Source organism: Hipposideros armiger, unplaced genomic scaffold, assembly GCF_001890085.2.
Source record: "Hipposideros armiger isolate ML-2016 unplaced genomic scaffold, ASM189008v1 scaffold_820, whole genome shotgun sequence".
Classification (NCBI taxonomy): Eukaryota; Metazoa; Chordata; class Mammalia; order Chiroptera; family Hipposideridae; genus Hipposideros; species Hipposideros armiger.
This window is the reverse complement of record NW_017732170.1, coordinates 208,471-225,613: the sequence shown is the minus strand read 5'-3', so window position 1 is coordinate 225,613 and position 17,143 is coordinate 208,471. Positions and strand designations below refer to the sequence as shown.

General features: G+C 33.0%; 1 protein-coding gene across 1 annotated transcript in view; it reads right to left on the bottom strand.

The window, feature by feature from the left end:
* CPNE8 (copine 8) overlaps positions 1 to 17,143 on the bottom strand; it is a 166,571-nt gene that overhangs the window by 44,712 nt on the left and 104,716 nt on the right. The window contains exons 11-12 of the mRNA XM_019628984.1: positions 7,703 to 7,778; positions 2,473 to 2,526 (exon numbers count right to left, since the gene is read on the bottom strand). Of these exons, the coding sequence (XP_019484529.1) occupies positions 2,473 to 2,526; positions 7,703 to 7,778 (130 nt within the window). The remainder of the gene's footprint in view (positions 1 to 2,472; positions 2,527 to 7,702; positions 7,779 to 17,143) is intronic.

Genomic DNA, 17,143 nt, shown 5'->3' with positions numbered 1-17,143 from the left:
CTTGTCTGTTCCCCTTCCCCCAATTCCCCAGCATTGTTCCTATCCCCCAATACCCCAATAAAATCTTTATAAAAATAAAAAATAACAAAAAGTACAAGACATGCATAGAAACAGTAAAGTATGGTTCATACATAAGAAAAAAGCAATCAATAAAAACTGCCTCTGGGAACTCACAGACATGGGATTTATTTGAAGAATTAAAGTATGAACTAATGTCTCAGCAAATAGAGAAATCAGTAAGTACATCAAGATTATAAAAAAGAATCAAGTAGAAATTATTAACTGGAAAAACACAATAATTGAAGTGAAAAATTTACTGGAGGGGTTTAACAGAAGATTTGAGCTGTCAAAAGAAATAATTAATGATCTTAAAGAATGGCCCGATGAGGTTTTATAGTTTAAAGAACAACCAAAATAAATAATAAAGAAAAAATATGAACAGAGCCTATAAGACCTGTGGGGTACCATCAAGCATAACAACATATCCATAATGTGAGTACCACAAGAAGAAGAGAGAGAAGAGTAGAAGAAATGACGGCTGAACATTTCCATGGCTGTCTCAACAAAATCGAATCTCTTGTATGTGTGTACAAAAGGATGTTTCCAATAATTAGGACCAAGAGCTGTCCACTAAAATCCTAGAACTGACTACATAATACATAATAACCTCCCAGGTTTTCTTCAGACTGATCCCTTCTATTGATAGTATGTATAACAAGAAAACATTTATATTTGAAATTATGGCACAAATATCCACACAGGGTATTTAACAGGGAATAATTATTATGAAGCTTTTTTGTCATCTCTGCAGATGTGGCACCAATCTCATTAAACTAGCTTTGTTGGAGAACAGCGTTCCAAAGTGCAGAAGGCATTATAAAAGTTAGGGAAACTCAAAGTGGTGGCTTTGTGCAGGGTTACGTGGATATATATAGCACTTATCAGGATACATCAAACATATTTCATGTATTTGTCTCTCCCATTAGACACCGAAATTTTTATTCATCTCTGTATCCCAAGAGCCAGGGATAATAGAAGACATATAATAAATATTTTATGTATGTATAAGTTAATGAATGAATGCATGAATATAACTGCTAGTCCAGTAAGAAGAGATAGAAAAAGGTGATTCCTCCACTTTTTATTTAAAAGAGGCCAATTTTAGTGTCAATCTGGCAGGAAGAGTTACTATTATTGACTAACTTCAGATATACTTGTATTCTCCTTTGCTTTCCATGTATATCAAATTTTAAAAATGTAGAGAATGTACAGATAACACAGCTCAAGGATTAACAGTGCTAAAACATACCATGTGCTCAGCACATATCTGGTCGTTAACTGGCAGGGTAGGTTTAAGGGAGAAATAACTAGTGATTTGCTTTAGTAACTTGGATTTCTTTACTGATCGAATCATGCCTTGTCATTCCCTTCAGTGTTCATTTTAAAACAGCGAAGGAGCTCAAACACACTAAGCAGGCCACAGCTCATTTTATGACACCATGCTGACACAACTAAAATCTGTATTTTTCTATTTTTGTTAAAAAGAGGTTGAGGAGGAGGTTTGTAGGAAGGCAAAACATAAAGGCTGAAGCTTAGGGAAAAATAAACTTGCAGCCATGTTGAATGTTTTAAAAACAAGAAAAAGTTACATAGGCAAGAATTTTAAATTTCTCAAAATAGGTTTAAAAGACCATGTGACTTGAAGAGAAATAATACCATTTAACTCTTTTGCTGTGACGTTTGGATATGTTTTCCTGTGGCTTGCACTATCAGCAATGAAGATGTTTTGTGTAACATTTTGTGTAACATTTTGTGTAACATTTTGTGTAACATTTTGTAATAAATTTTTTTATGTCATCAATGCCATTAGATTCTAATTTATCTATACTTAAATCTAATTGANCTTCCTGTATTAGTCCAGCATTCCTATAGAGTTGTACATTTTAAAACATTATAAACAAGTACTTTTACATCTTATAAAATGAGTCATAACAGTTGAGTGTAGCCTATAAAGAGTATAGTACTTCATACTACCACTTAAACTTTTTCATGTCTTCTTGAGTCTCTCCAGTGGGATTCCACTGAATGAAGAATTCATAACAAAACTTCAACTTCCCTCAGGGGTCTTACAACCCCTTGAGCACCCTGCGGGAAGCTAGGTCACCATCTCTTGTAAGGTGTTCTCCATTCCAACCATTCCCATAGCAAGTTTATTTTTCTATTATAGACCTTCATATTAAATTCCTAAGTGAACCCTCTGCAACTAGACTGAGACAACTACTTGACTTGGAGCTGATGGGTCCTGGAAAAACACACTGTTCCCCAATAAAATTTTTAAAAAATTAAAAATTAAAAAAATAAAATCCTAAGTGAAATAGCTCAGTCTTGAGTTGCTTCTATTCTGATAAAAAATATTACATATATTGTATTGATTTATTTGAATCCTTAATGAATAACATGAAATTGACTTACTGTTCCTGAATTAATATATTTTTTCTTCTTTCCTTTCTTTTTGGGATTCACCACCTTAAAAAGCAGATGAAACTATTACAGTGTGTTAGGCTTTATAACAAATTTTTTAAAAATGTGTAGTTCAACCTACTGCCTTTGCTTCTTATGTATCTATTCATTTACAAATTCCTTTAGTATGACTCCTGCACAGTCATTTAACCAAAACTTCTCTGCAAGTTGCTAGTGATGATCGTCTTAAAGTTTTTTCTCAATAATGTTCTCAATCACCTTATTCATTGATTACCCTTACCCATCTGCATCCTCTTGATGTGAGAGAGACATTTAATACCCAGGGTTATTAATAATAATAATTGCTCTGTAGGAAAAAGTATAAGTGGTGAAAGAAAACTGTATTCAAAAGCCATATTTTTTATTAGGTCAAATCCACTAACCTAGCAAATCACACATTAACTCTATTTCTTTATACTGGTAGTAATTTCCACCAGACACCTAGGCTGCATAATAATAGGTGAGGGTCTGGTTTGTGGGCATAAGACTAAAATTTTGACAGCTTATTCCAAGAGGAGATATTACTGTATTCCTACTTGTACAAGATAGTGCAGAATATACGGAATATGGAAATAAGTAAGACCTGTCAATCTAATAGAATAAATAAAACACATAAGTGACTTAAGAGAGGATCTTTCAGCATATCTCAGCCCAAAATATAGAGGAAGCATTTTGACAGGAAAAGAAAAAGAATTTCTGAATAAGTAGTATTTGAACTATAATTTATTAATTTAAACTAGGGCTCCCATGAAAAGGAATAGTCAAATACAACATTCTCAAAAGAGGAAAAAGTAATTGGACACGGTTGGCTGGAGCAGGGAGCAAATACGTAGAGATTGAGGGAATCTGAAGGCCTGCAGGCATTGGAGGCAGCAGGGGACACTGCCATCGGCCCTCTTGGTGATCCTGAAAGGGCCCTATACTAGGGTCCAGCCCCCTCCCAGTGGCAGTCCACCAACAGTGCTGTGGGTCCAGGCTTCACTGGGAAATAACCCTGTCTGTTCCAGCCCCACTCAGCCAACAGTTTCTGAGCAATTTTGCTGGCACAGGGACCCATCAGGAAACACTAATGTCTGTACCTCAGGAGATCCTGAAATGTCCCTATATTTGGCTCCAACCCCTCCAGCCCTGGTAGAAAGCAATCCACCCACCCAGGGACCTAGTGGGAGACACGCCCATCTGTGCCTCCAGACCCAGGTCTATAGACCTCAGCCTTGGCTATGGAGCCTGAAACAGCCATGGGGCTCAGTTCCTCTTCGGCAAGGTCCAGGGCCATACCTGCGCCCTCAGGGAGGAGCCCTCTCAGGGGCCTAGCTGGAGCCACAACTTCCTGCACACCTAGTGACAGGGCAGGTGCCTAAAGACCCAACCGTGCACCCTAAAGAGGAAACTTGGCCCTGTGCCACCCTATTTGACCAAGGTACTGGAGTCATCTCTTCCACCCATGGGCAGAATCCACACCTGACCGAGTCCCTGGTAATAAGCAGGTNAAATTTAGAAAATCTAGTTAAATGCCATCATTTTACAGGTGAACTATAGAACTACAGAGACTCATGAACTATAGGAAACTGAAAGTTAGATACATGAAATGATTTGCCTGTCATTATATAGCATGAGAAGTGTCATGATAAAGCCAGATCTCCTCACAATATCATTAATAAAAATCAGGATTTTAATTTTTTGCCTGGTTGTTACAATAAGACCTTAAGAACAAAGACACACAATACATTCATTATTTTGCTTGCTGATTTGCATTTCATTATCTAAAGGGACAATATACTAATAACACTATATTATAAATATTAAAAATAATGAATAGGTAAATGTGTACTTGTAATATATTTAAATGGTATATATTTATTACATACATCTCCACATAAAAATACATTATATGTAAATAATATTTAATGTCCTTTTTTAGGTATGGTTATAATATAAAAATTAATATAAGTCCAGTTAGATTAATTATGTAGTGAAATTCAAACTATTTCTCCAGTCCCAATTTGCAAATCAAAAATGGGTTCTCATAAGTCATGAGAAGTCAGGATTGGAATAAAGTGTATTTCATAGACTGGGTCTCCATTTATATAGATTTCTGGCAAAAAAATGGTCACTAGTATTTCTTCCAGCACAGGCAGTGCTAAAAGTAGGAAACATGGAAACCAAAAAAAAAAGAAAAGAAAAAATATGACAGTGTTATATAGTCAAGGCTGTCATTGCTCTAGGTATTGTAGAAAGCCATTTGCTCTTATTAGCCCTCAGGATCCTCAAAGGAGAATGTGAACAATCAATAAAAGTGATCTATTGGTAACAGATTCTGAAAATGTTGCTTATTGATAGACACATTCAAATGTTACGAGGTTTGCACTGCTGACAAACATATTGGGTATTTCATTCATACATACATACACATATACACATGGGTTTCACATACTCACAAAGCAAATAAAATTTTTTTTTAACATTTTAAAACGTTAAATCATTATTTCAACAGGAAAATTACACCTAGATATAGCATTGTTTTTTAAGTTTATAAAGGGTATGTAAGGGATATCCATTGTATTACTATCTATTTTTATCAGCTATTATTTACAGCTACTAAGAAGTTTATTTATACAAGAACGTATTTTTATAACAAATTCAAATTTCTATTTTTCCATCTTCTAAAGATAAGAATATGCACAGACATTGTAATACTAAGGAAATTTGGCAATCATTTTTTCTACTCAGTTGTTTTCCTTTAACTTTATTAAAACAATGACCATAACTTCTGAGTCTGTATAACTAGGTGGCAGGTTGCAGTATGTCCATGTATAGCAAAAATTCTCCCCTTAGGCAACTATCATTTTTGTTTTGCTTCCTCAACTAACAGCAAACAGGGCAAGCTCTCTGGGTTTTTTTGTTTTGTTTTGTTTTGTTTTGTTTTTGGAAACTACCTTTGTTCCTCTGGCCCCCTCATTCTCTCGTCCCTTCTGCCTCATGACATTCAATCAGTGAATCAATATTGGGGGAAAAAAAATTGTTGAAGAGATTTACATAAGTTTGTCTCTGGCTGCTCTTATTTGTCATGAAGTTACTAAACATTAAAATTTGCCTGCCACCATTTTTTATATATTGTAAATAGAAGGTAGCAGCAAATAAATTAGAAAATGTGGCTATTTTACAGTGTATGGTAACAAATGATTGCAATCTCTGGGGATGTTTGGTTATGTAAAAAATAAGGACAATGAGGTTAAAAATAGGAACAACTTGGGAAAACCTCCTTATTTATCAAGGTNCATAAAATGTATCGTATGCTCCAGGAAAAGCTTAAACAAACAAAAGAAGTTCTAAAAATTAGATTTTGTTTCACAGAATATTTGCATAAAAATTGGATCTTGACTAAATCAGAATGCATCTGTCTCATCTGCCTCATCTGCTAACTATGCACCAAAATCCATAAACCAGCCGACTGCAGCTAAACACAGTGTTTTATTGAGACAGTGAATGAAAGTAACAAGCTAACAATAAAGGTTCACAATCAAGGTTATATTTTCATGTAAATATCTACCTCAATAACCACTAAAGTAATGGAAGCCTAGAATATCCAACACTAAACATTAGGCCTAGAAAGGAGTTCTTTTGAACAGGAAGATATGAAAGGACTATGAAAACAGTTTTGTTTAGTATTTAAATGTGTTTATTCTTAATTCTGCATAATTTTTACTTGGATTCATGTGAAAACAAATAACATTTTTATAATTTTCTATTATTTTTTTGTGAGATGAAACAAAAAAAAAACAGTTGAAATTTTAAAGGGCAATTCAAAAGTTTATTTCTAAGGGTTTAATCACAAACTGTTAGTCCTACATATTCCACATCATTCACCTGTTTTGCCCCCTTTATTTTCTCATGCTCCCACACATCCAGTGTAAGACAAATGGTTTATAAAAATGATTTAGAGAACAAGATGAATATAGGAAAACCTCAACTAACTTTACTTTAAATGGCCCAGAGTTATCCAGAGTACCAATTTAAGTTATTCACATTTTATATGATGATTTTCACCTTTTTAAAAGACCTCTAGCTTTACTTGTCAGTTAAGATTCAGCACAAGCAAAACTCAACAATAGTTTCTCCTAAATGAGAAAGCATATATGTTGAGTAGGTCCCTGAACTGATGCCAAGGAAATTAGCAACAATTATGCTAATCCAAGTTAACAACAAAACAATCCACAAATACCAGTACCAATGCTGATATCTTGGTTTTTTTAAGTTAAAAGTGAGTAGTTACTATGATTTATTATAATATAAAACTGAACTCAACACTTTGTTCCAAAAGCCTCTGAAATATCATACTTATTTGGAAATATGGTGGATCATCTCTTCAAAAAAGCTAACCTTGATAATTCCACTAATCCTCAAAGGTGTCAATATAGCCTCCAAAACACTACTTTGGATTGCTTTATTGATTGAATCCCAAAGTATTAGTTTATTTTACTGCTGTTCTTCAGTGTAATCACTGGCCAAAAGGCAAGGCCAGATGGCTAACTTAAAAAGAGTCTTTTTCGATGTGTGCTGAAGAAGGGTAGTGCCAAAGACCAAGATGTGAATATTGGGGAAGTTTAGCAGAGGTGTTGACAGCACTGAAGGATGTAGCTGCAAGCTAGCTACCTTTGTGTCTTCTGTTCTCACTTGAAAATATTCAGTCTTTTTTGGTGNTTTTGTGTAACATTTTGTGTAACATTTTGTGTAACATTTTGTAATAAATTTTTTTATGTCATCAATGCCATTAGATTCTAATTTATCTATACTTAAATCTAATTGACACCATTTAGAATGTTTGAGTATTTTTTGCTAAAATTCAATATGATGGTAAGGTTATTACCGTATAATAAAGGTTTAAAATAAAGATAATATCATTTATGTACAAAGCAGCTCAAAATGTTATTAAATGCATCAAACAGTCTAAATATCAACTTTTTTATTTTTTGTGGATTTTTGACACATTTTGAAAAAAATACTTGAAATCAACTCACAGTGAAAGCATTTAATCTCAGAAATAAGTCTACTCCATAAATTTAAAGACTTACATATATTGGTACTCAGTTAACCTTTGACAATTATCCTTTGCAAAATCTATACTTTTAAAGCACAAATGTACTTATTCCAGAGGGAAATAATAAAATAAAATTCCTCTTACCTCATATACGTTGAATTGTGATTGCCCTCTAGAAAGTTCCCTATAGCTTGTTGTAAATTCTCCAATGAAATCATGACTAAAATTAAGGGGCAAAATATACAGTATTAGTTTTTACACATTTGTCTATTATTTTTTAAGCTTTTTACAAATGTATAGTTTAAACACAAAAAAGGCTTGTTATTGTTATGAACATAATTTATATTTTAAGAGACTGATACATAATTTCATTGTTCTTTAACCCAAAGTTATGTATATTCAAAAATTACATTTTGTTAGTATTCAAATATTTAATTTATCCCACCAATGTTAATATTTCAAACAAATCTATTAGTTTTAACAACTCATCTGTCCAAAACAGTTTATCTTCTATGCTACCCAAATGACTATTTATTAGGATGAAAGTTTAAGACACTCAAAAATTTATTATTAACTATATCAATAATCACAAATATAATATACAAAGTCAGCAAACTTTCCTATGATCAGGATGTAATGGGACATTATATTTAAAAGGGTATCCCATGTTAACATGGATAATAGTCACCAAGCCTTATTTTCAATAATGATAATTTAAAAGTACATTGCTAATACCAACATGGTTATTCTGAATTTCTTCACCTTTTTAAAGCAATCCTCACTGCCTTCTCTGAAAGCAGACCCTCTAAAGATGTCTTCTCAGTTTAGGTGTGGAGGAATAAGGATTGAGTCAGCATGTGTTAATTCTCACTGTAAAATGCTTATCAGCGTGATTACTGAGGCTGACCTATGCAACTGTAAAACATGTTAGGCATTCGGCCGTGCAGAGGGGACTTATATTCCACTACTCTGTGCTAATTTAATGGTCAATACTAGGTTCAACACACACTGCTGAGAAATAAGGTCAAAATGCTGGTATTCAGTGCAATGGTGAAGTGTAACGCGTCAGAGGAAAAAGGTAAAGATTATAGGAGATAAAGTAGTATAACAAATATAAGGGATGTTGCTGCTATTTTTATCGTAGTATTTAAGGCTGGCCCATTTGCTTTGCACAAGGAAGGTGTTCATTACCATAAAATACAACATGTCCCCAAACCCCCATGCAGGTTTAACGCTCAGTTGTGAATCACTATAATCTGTAAACCTCCCATACATCTGATGACCAGTGAGTGACAAGCCATAAAGGAGTTGTGTCTAGCCAACCAAAATATTGATTTCTAAAGATGGGATTTGGAAGAAAAAACTAGCTATCATTTAATTTTATTACAGTTTTTGCAATAAGAAGTGGTTATTATTATTATTATTATTATTATTATTATTATTATTATTTAAAATATAGCTCATTTAGATATCCAGCTTCCCAGTTCTCCATTTTCTCAATGATCTTGTACATATATCACAGTATTCCATATGGGACATTCCTCTTTACACCAGTATCACCTTGACCTCATCTGGAACTAATTTTCAGGAATAGATCTAAACACATAAAAATGGTGAAAGGAAAAGGTAATTGAAGACCGTGATCAATATATTTGTATTTATGAGCCCAAACCCCTAGCACTCACTCCAAGTTACACAAGGAAAATTATAAAACAGTACTTTAGTTCTACACATTTTTTGTAAATAATTCTCTTTGACCTTCAGAAGTGAAAGCTAATACTAGAGATATTTTTCCTGAAGATCTTAAAACCTCCTGTGTTATGGAGATTCTGTTTAGAATCTATCCTCATCCATTGCTATGCATGTTTCTGATCTTAAGTAATAATCATTGAGATAAATGTTCTATTATAGCACTTCAAACATAATGCTTTGATATTGATAAGTATGGACAAGCCTTATAGAACCAGAGCTCACCATACTAGTGGTGGGAATCTAATATAGAGTTCTTTAAAAAACGTTTGGATCATTCAAGCCCTTCTGGCAGTTTTCTGATTGTGCAAATCCTACCCCCATTTGGTTAATTGTTTAAATTCAACATTCAGTTATTACTGTCAACATTAAATTCCTTCCACTCAACACTAATCAAAAACTTGGTAGAGGAAGGGCAGTACATGGGGGGAGGGGGTTGTTATATGTGAGGGTGAAAAGGATAACTATTGCATTGGTCTGTATACACCTGAAACTAACAATAAAAAAANGATATTTGGGGTAAGTTAGCATTAGTTCTGGTGACAGCACATATGTGAATTTCCTCTGACTTTGAAATGGACAGCTCTGAAAAAATCATTTGAAAAAGAACATAAGCTGGCAATGACATCACACTCTTAAAGGCGATAACTGGAAATATCTAGACTTTTCAAGCATGCATTTTACATGTACAAAAGTTAGAATTAAGCATTAACCAAAACAATGTTAATGAGTGTTAATCTTTGTAAAACTTTCTTTTCTCAATCTGCTTAGATTAGTTTATATATGATAATGTTCTATATGAGTGGATATATAGAAGGCAGAATGGCTTTATTTTTATTAGATTTAGCCCCATTCAGCACAGCACCCCGTTCACCCATTTAGCTCTCCATTGATTTGATAAAAGCAAAACACTTGGGTACCACAACTAGAAGCACTATAAAAAATCCTAGACATGTATATTAAGTTTGAAAATAAGAAATGTGATTAGGAAAAAGAAAACCTTATGGCATTGCATGTTCTAGCAAGGTGTGCTCCCTGAGGCAACATATCCAATATAATGTCACCAATTTTATAAAACTAAAGCAAATATTTAATGGCATCCTTGTACTGCTGCACGTATTTTTTAGAAAAAAAGATCCTTATGGGGTTTGTTGATTACAGGACTTAATGATATTCAACTCACCTTTAAAATGAACACTATTACGAAGCCCACTTTAGCCTTTAAAATTAGCCTATAACAGGTAGACGGCTCTTCCTTCCCCAAATCCCTTCCCTCCCCAACACTTTTTGTACTTCTGTTAATGTACTTCTGTTAAATGGGATATAAACCTTTTNTTTCCCCTTTGCTTCAGTTTCCTCACAGAGTTGGGTTCACCATGTCTTATTATATGCTTTGTGTAAGTTGCCTTGGATCCTTTTAAGAATAAGACAGATCATAAATAAATAAATAAATAAATAAATAAATAAATAATAAAAATACTTGCCCCCCATTTTGAATCTTGTTCAAGATGGTTATTTTGAATGAAACAGTGAATTTTCATATCTTACAAATGAAATGCTATTCTTGTGTTGTAGAAGAGAAAATGTATTAAGCAAATCACAAATTGCTTTTCAGCCTCCAAGGCAATATTTCTGTGAGATTTAAAAAAAAAATCATTGTATCTATCCAGAGAAGTCGATGATCAAGAAATGAGAATTTGCTAAAAAGTCATTAACATAAGGTAATAAGTGGAGAAAGCAATAAAATCGCCAAGCCTAAATACAAGGTGCTTTGTCTCCAGAATAAATCAGAAGAATCTGGGTGGATAAGTGGATAGATTCTTAGGTCAATTTTATTATAGATCTCTTAGAATATTGGAAATTTTTATAGTTTCCTTTGTAACCTTTTCTACTTCAAAAAGTGTGTATCAAATTATAAATACTTTAAAGAAAGTATTAAACATAGTTTTCACTGATATATCCCTATAGTTATCTTTTTCCCTATAATCAATTATTCCTAGATTTTACTAAGATTAAAAGGAAGAAAATTTAATTTGCTTTAATATTTATATCTGTTCACGAATTTCAATAATATTGAAACAATTTTCACTATGCAAAGAAGTATGATGAAGACGTTCATAATAAATCACAACAAACAATTTCCTTGTGATTCAATAATACTGTTTTGCTATTTCCTGTTAACTTAATTGTAACTAAATAATTATTCTATGTTGTAAGTCTCAAGCTCTCTGACTGCATTTACAAAATAAAGTTTACTCCAGAGCTATTTATCTAATTTGTGTCTGTTTACATCTCCAATTTGTTCCACAGGCTCCTTTTTATAATGTGTGTGTGTGACTAAAAACCTGAAGAAATACATTAAAACATATTTAAAGCAAATTGATTAGTACTATAGCTAGTACTTTGGCTCCAAAAAGTCTTGTTTGAGTAAAATGATTTAATTGTTAAATAAAATCTCTATATTACAATCATTACTGTGCTCTATTAACAGTGAAAACAATGGGTATTACGTGTATTCATATTTATATCTGAAACCTGTAGGACAATCCCTGTTTAACAAATGGTCCATCCTCCCCTACTTCTGGCATCTTCTCCTGCATCACCTTTCTTTTATTCTACAGCTTAGCTATCGAGTCCTCCAAAAAGCTTTTCCTACATCATGCCCTTCCTCTTGGCTCTCAAAGAACCCCAATGTCTCTCTACCATTACACTTCCTGTATTGTATTATACCTGTTGTTTCCATATCTCACCTCTCAGACCTGATCATATATGAAGTTAAGAAAGGCGATAATTCATCTCAGTGTTCTCAGCACCTACCTCAATGCCTGGTACACAATGGGCACTGTTGAATGTTGCGACTGTACTCAAGTTAATATCACAGTCATGCAGTGACCTTTCCTTGGTGGTAGCATTAACAAATTTGCCTCACATCAATTACATTTAGTCAAAAAGAATGGCACAAGTGCCAATCATATCAACCACTGCTACTCTCCCTCTACCTCCTTAAATCAACTGTGAGTAATGCAGACAAGGGTTATTTTCCTACAGAAATATACCCACATAATCACACAAAATGCCTTTGGTTGGCTTTTCAGGGGATTTTCTTGCAGGCTACGCCTTGGGCAGGGTGGATGATGCTTATTTTCTTGACTGTCATTAAACTAGTTTTTCACATAATGCATACAAGTGGCAAGTATGTACTGAATCCATCTCATCCCTTTATCACCACGGGGCCTTCAGTGAGCCTGTCAACTTCTGGGTCTTATAACTTTACCTAAAATTGGTGGCAGTGCTTACTCACTGTTTCTAAAACAAACCCAGATTTCATTTGATATTTTCTGTGAAAGATGTTTAACTCCCTAAAAAAGACACTATTAAAATACATTTCTCTAATTATGAAGACTGACTCCAAAACCTATATGTGTAGTTCTAAAGAAGATCTAAACAACATAACTTGTTAAGATATAATGGGCTTATGAACTGATACACGCTGTCTTGTGATATTTTGGAGTTACACATATATCTGTGGCTTGTACCGCTCTGATGCAAGAATGTTTAATTCATTAGACATGCCTCTCCTTTGGAGTAAACCACAGTGTGACCTGTTTCAGGTGTGCATCGAAGGGTATCTCAAATGAGGACTTGTAAACAAATTGTATATTAAAGACAATTCCTCTGATTGGGATGTAGAAAAGATTTCAGCACAGAAACTGGCATGATCTTTCCTGTGGGAACAACAGCCTTAGATATGGTCTCCTCCATTTGTATTTCAAGAGTGTGATTTCCCATGTTCCTCTATGTTGTCTACTCTGCTCTAGTCCTAGCTAACATAGCAAGATTTTTGAATAGCAAGAGATTGAGCAGTCACAAAATGACAGATGCTTTTAATTGAAGTGTAGTTATGGTGACTTTAATTCAATGCATAGGTTGCAGACATTTTTTACTGTTTAAACCTATATTTATAGGACAGCAGCAGTGGTTTTTTTGGAGGTGACTAGAAACCAATCCACTAATTCCACGATTACAAGTAAAATGTACCACAGGACTTGTGATTTCCCACGATTGTCACAAAAAAGTGTTTATAAGTCCAGATAACAATTAACAACATATTAGCTCTCCCTGGCTTTGCTAATTTTCTTTGCTTTTCTTCCAGTCAAAGCCTTTGAAACTTTTCAGCATCTAAGAATTTTCTATAACAAGGTAACACCAGCATTCGCTGATTCTTAAAGAAAGATGTTCTATTTTAAAATTTTAACAAAATGTATTTTTTTGGTAGCTTCCTCAAATCATGATGGAGAATTTAGTCTCCCTTAAAAAGTCCAGAAATATGGCCTTTAAATATTCCTACATTATGTGCTAGTCTATATCTACATCTGTAGAATTATCATGATTCTTAATTAACTGCTCCAGTGAACACAGATTATAAACACATTCTGACAAAAGTAATTTTTTCTTCATAAAGAGCTGGTTTATGTTTTTACTGGTAGAAATTATTATCTATAAGGTCTTTATGAATGTATGCAATGTAGAAGTGATCATTAATCTCCAGCTTTGTTGAAATTTTAAATAATTTCAAGAGGTTTACATTTTCTTTGCTCCCTCTATAGATTACAATAATACTTCTGGTCCTTCAAGAGGGAATAGATATAATCACTCTCAAATATTAACAATTTAAGAGGAGAAATAGGCTAGTTTTATCAGTCTTATTCACACCTATTCTTTGATCCATTTCTAATACAGAATTTTTAAAAGATATTAATACCATATTTATAGTATAGATCTAGATATAGGTATAGGTATATATATATATATATATATATGTATGTATATAGAGTAAATCTTATTGCCCTTCTGAGTATAAATATATATATATATATATAAAATTTTATATAACTTATATTACATCTACATAAACATCTATTTTAGTATATATTTCACCTATTTAAAATTTTATGAACTTTATTTTCACTTATTTATTGTATTTACACAAAGACAAATCACATATTCTAAGACAAAGACAATAGTTTAATTTGGTTTACACTGACATAGCAAATGATATATACCATAATAAAGAAAATGTACTATAAGATGATTTATTGCATTTAAGCCAAAATTGTATGCCTACATAGCTACTCCAAATTAAAATAAAAATACAGGGTATAAACATATTTTTAAATGTTTTTATAATGTTAGATTATTTCAATTGCATGGTATCTATTAAACATGATGTAAATATTAACTACACATAAAGTTTAACTTTTTAAATATAATTACTTTTATTTCTTTTGTATTACCTCTAATAAGCTTATTGCACCAAAATATTGTCAAACAAAAATTCCTCACTCAAATTAAATTTTGCCTGATCAAATAAAAAGTATATCATATTTAAGGCCAAAAATTCTTAATATTAAATAACTTTTACCTTGCAATAGTGTTACAAATGCAATTTAATCCATTGAAAGCTAGGTGGAGTTTCTTTAGCTAGCTAGGATCTTTGGATATTTTTCTAGGATTATATGTTAGAAAGTTAACTGAGATTCTGTATGCAGTTAAAATCTCCAGCTTCATGGATTTTTAAGTATTTATTTCATCCACGTCACTTTTTTCTTTGTAATTCCAAAGTGATTAAATTCTAGTTTTCAGCTTGAACAATAATGTCTACAAAGGAAGGTCTGTGTGATTCAGTATCCTTTTTTAAACTTTTATACTTCAGCCAATGAGTGTCATTTTTTTCAAACTAATGAGAATTAATTAGTATTTTATAATAAGCAAAACAACAAAAAAGAATCAAGTAACACTAGCATAAAATAATGATAAATTCAATGCTGGCCAAAGGATCAAAGTTAAAAAAAATGAGACATTAAATCTCTATTCTTGTACTTTTTTGTTCTTTCTGTGTCATTGGTCTATGGCCAAATGAATGCACTTCAGAGTAATTACTTCCTTTCCCACATATTAATAACCTTTAATATGATACCTTTATTTAAGAATAAAAAAACAACTTCAGTCATAAGAAGATAAATTCATTCCATATTTTTTAAAAATGTGATATTAGCTATGTATCATATGCTTTTATACATTGTTCATTTACATACTCACTGGTATATATCCCAGCTAGTGCTCAGTATAGATTATTATATTAGTACATTTATATTTTACTTTTTTCACCTAAGTTGCCTGAGTTCATAGATAAGTCTATCTACTCACATATCTAGATTTGATATTATATTGCTAGTTTTATTTATTCTCTGTAAGCCTTCACTACCACTGTATGTTATTAAGCGATAATAATATTATATCACCTTAGTTTGTCTTGCCTTTTCACAATGATTTCGCCTGGAACACTGGGTCCTTATCACTTCTCAAACTAAGGTTCATATTTTGGTAAGAAAGTGCAAGGGAAAAAAATCTGACAAGAGTAACTCTCTCTCTCTCCTCCTCCTCTCTCTCTCTCTCTCTCTCTCTCTCTCTCTCTCTCTCTCTCACACACACACACACACACACACACACACACACACACTTATGCAATACACAACTCCCAGCCTGAAATAGCAAAAGTTGGCAAGTTGCACACTACAGTCCACTGCTACCCAAGTTTAGGGTCTTTTCAATGGCGAACAATCCCTACTTTGCCTCTGGCATATCCTCTCACTCTGTGTGTCAGGACACTTCCCATAGTCGTGACAGAGTTGCCAACAGACATCATAAGTGTTCTAGCTCCCTTGCCATCCTTGCTTGTGGAGCCGGCTACCAGTTTCCATGCTCTCTCTGGCCACCGGCCTCCATACTGTCCATTATCTTCCTGACAGACTGAGGGACTCCAAAAAGGGCAACAGGGATCAACTGCAAAGGGCAAGTCACAAAGAGGAGGACATTAAAGTAAATTTGCTATTGGAATTCTCTCAAACCTATGGGGGGAAGGAATACATTTTTGGAGGGATTTCTTTGATCATTGTCAAGGTTTTATATTTAATAGACTTACAAGTCAAAAAGAGAAAAGAAAAGAAAACGGATATCTGCCCAGCACAAAGTTATGTGAATTACTGCAGCTGTAGTTTTTAATTAATATGTATAGATAGTCAGACAATTCAAGGCTGAAAAGCAGTCATTCCAGCTGTCATCTAAAATATTTACCACAAATAAAACCAAGTAATCCACAAAATTTAATTTTATTTTGTGCTGTAGACAAGGGGCATTGTTAGTAAAAAAAAGAAAAGGTACATGTTATAAATTTTAAAAATGGTCATCCGCTTTGGTGAAATTTCACATTTAGAGCTGACAGAGTTTACTGTAATTGATGTATATCTCATTTGGCAGCTCTGAAATTTCAGATTTGAAAGAATTTCAGCCACTGGGTTGCTTGCTTATTTTTATATGAATATAAAAGTAATACCTACTTACCACCATTCAAGATTTATAAGATTTGCTATGAATTCCTGTTATCATTACTCTTTTCACTTCTTGAAATGAAAATTATTTTCTTACACTACTTATGGAGAAACAAACTTTTTAGGTATTCTGAGAGGCTTTAATAATTCTTTACATGTTTTTGATCGGTGTTACTTTTATGATAATGGTTTTAGCATTGTAAATATCTTCAAAATATTAAAATATGAAAAAAGGATAGTGTACCTTATAAAAGATTTTTGTTGTTGTTAGAAGTTTGAATAAATTCATATGTTCTTTAACCTAATGAGGCTCCAGGAGACTATGAAGCAAAATTTCAGTACTAAGTTCGCATTAAGTACAAATCTAAAACACTAATCAAAGAATTAAAAGTACTAAATAAGTTAATGTTTGGGCTGCTTAGATGACATAATACCTATTCATAGAAGC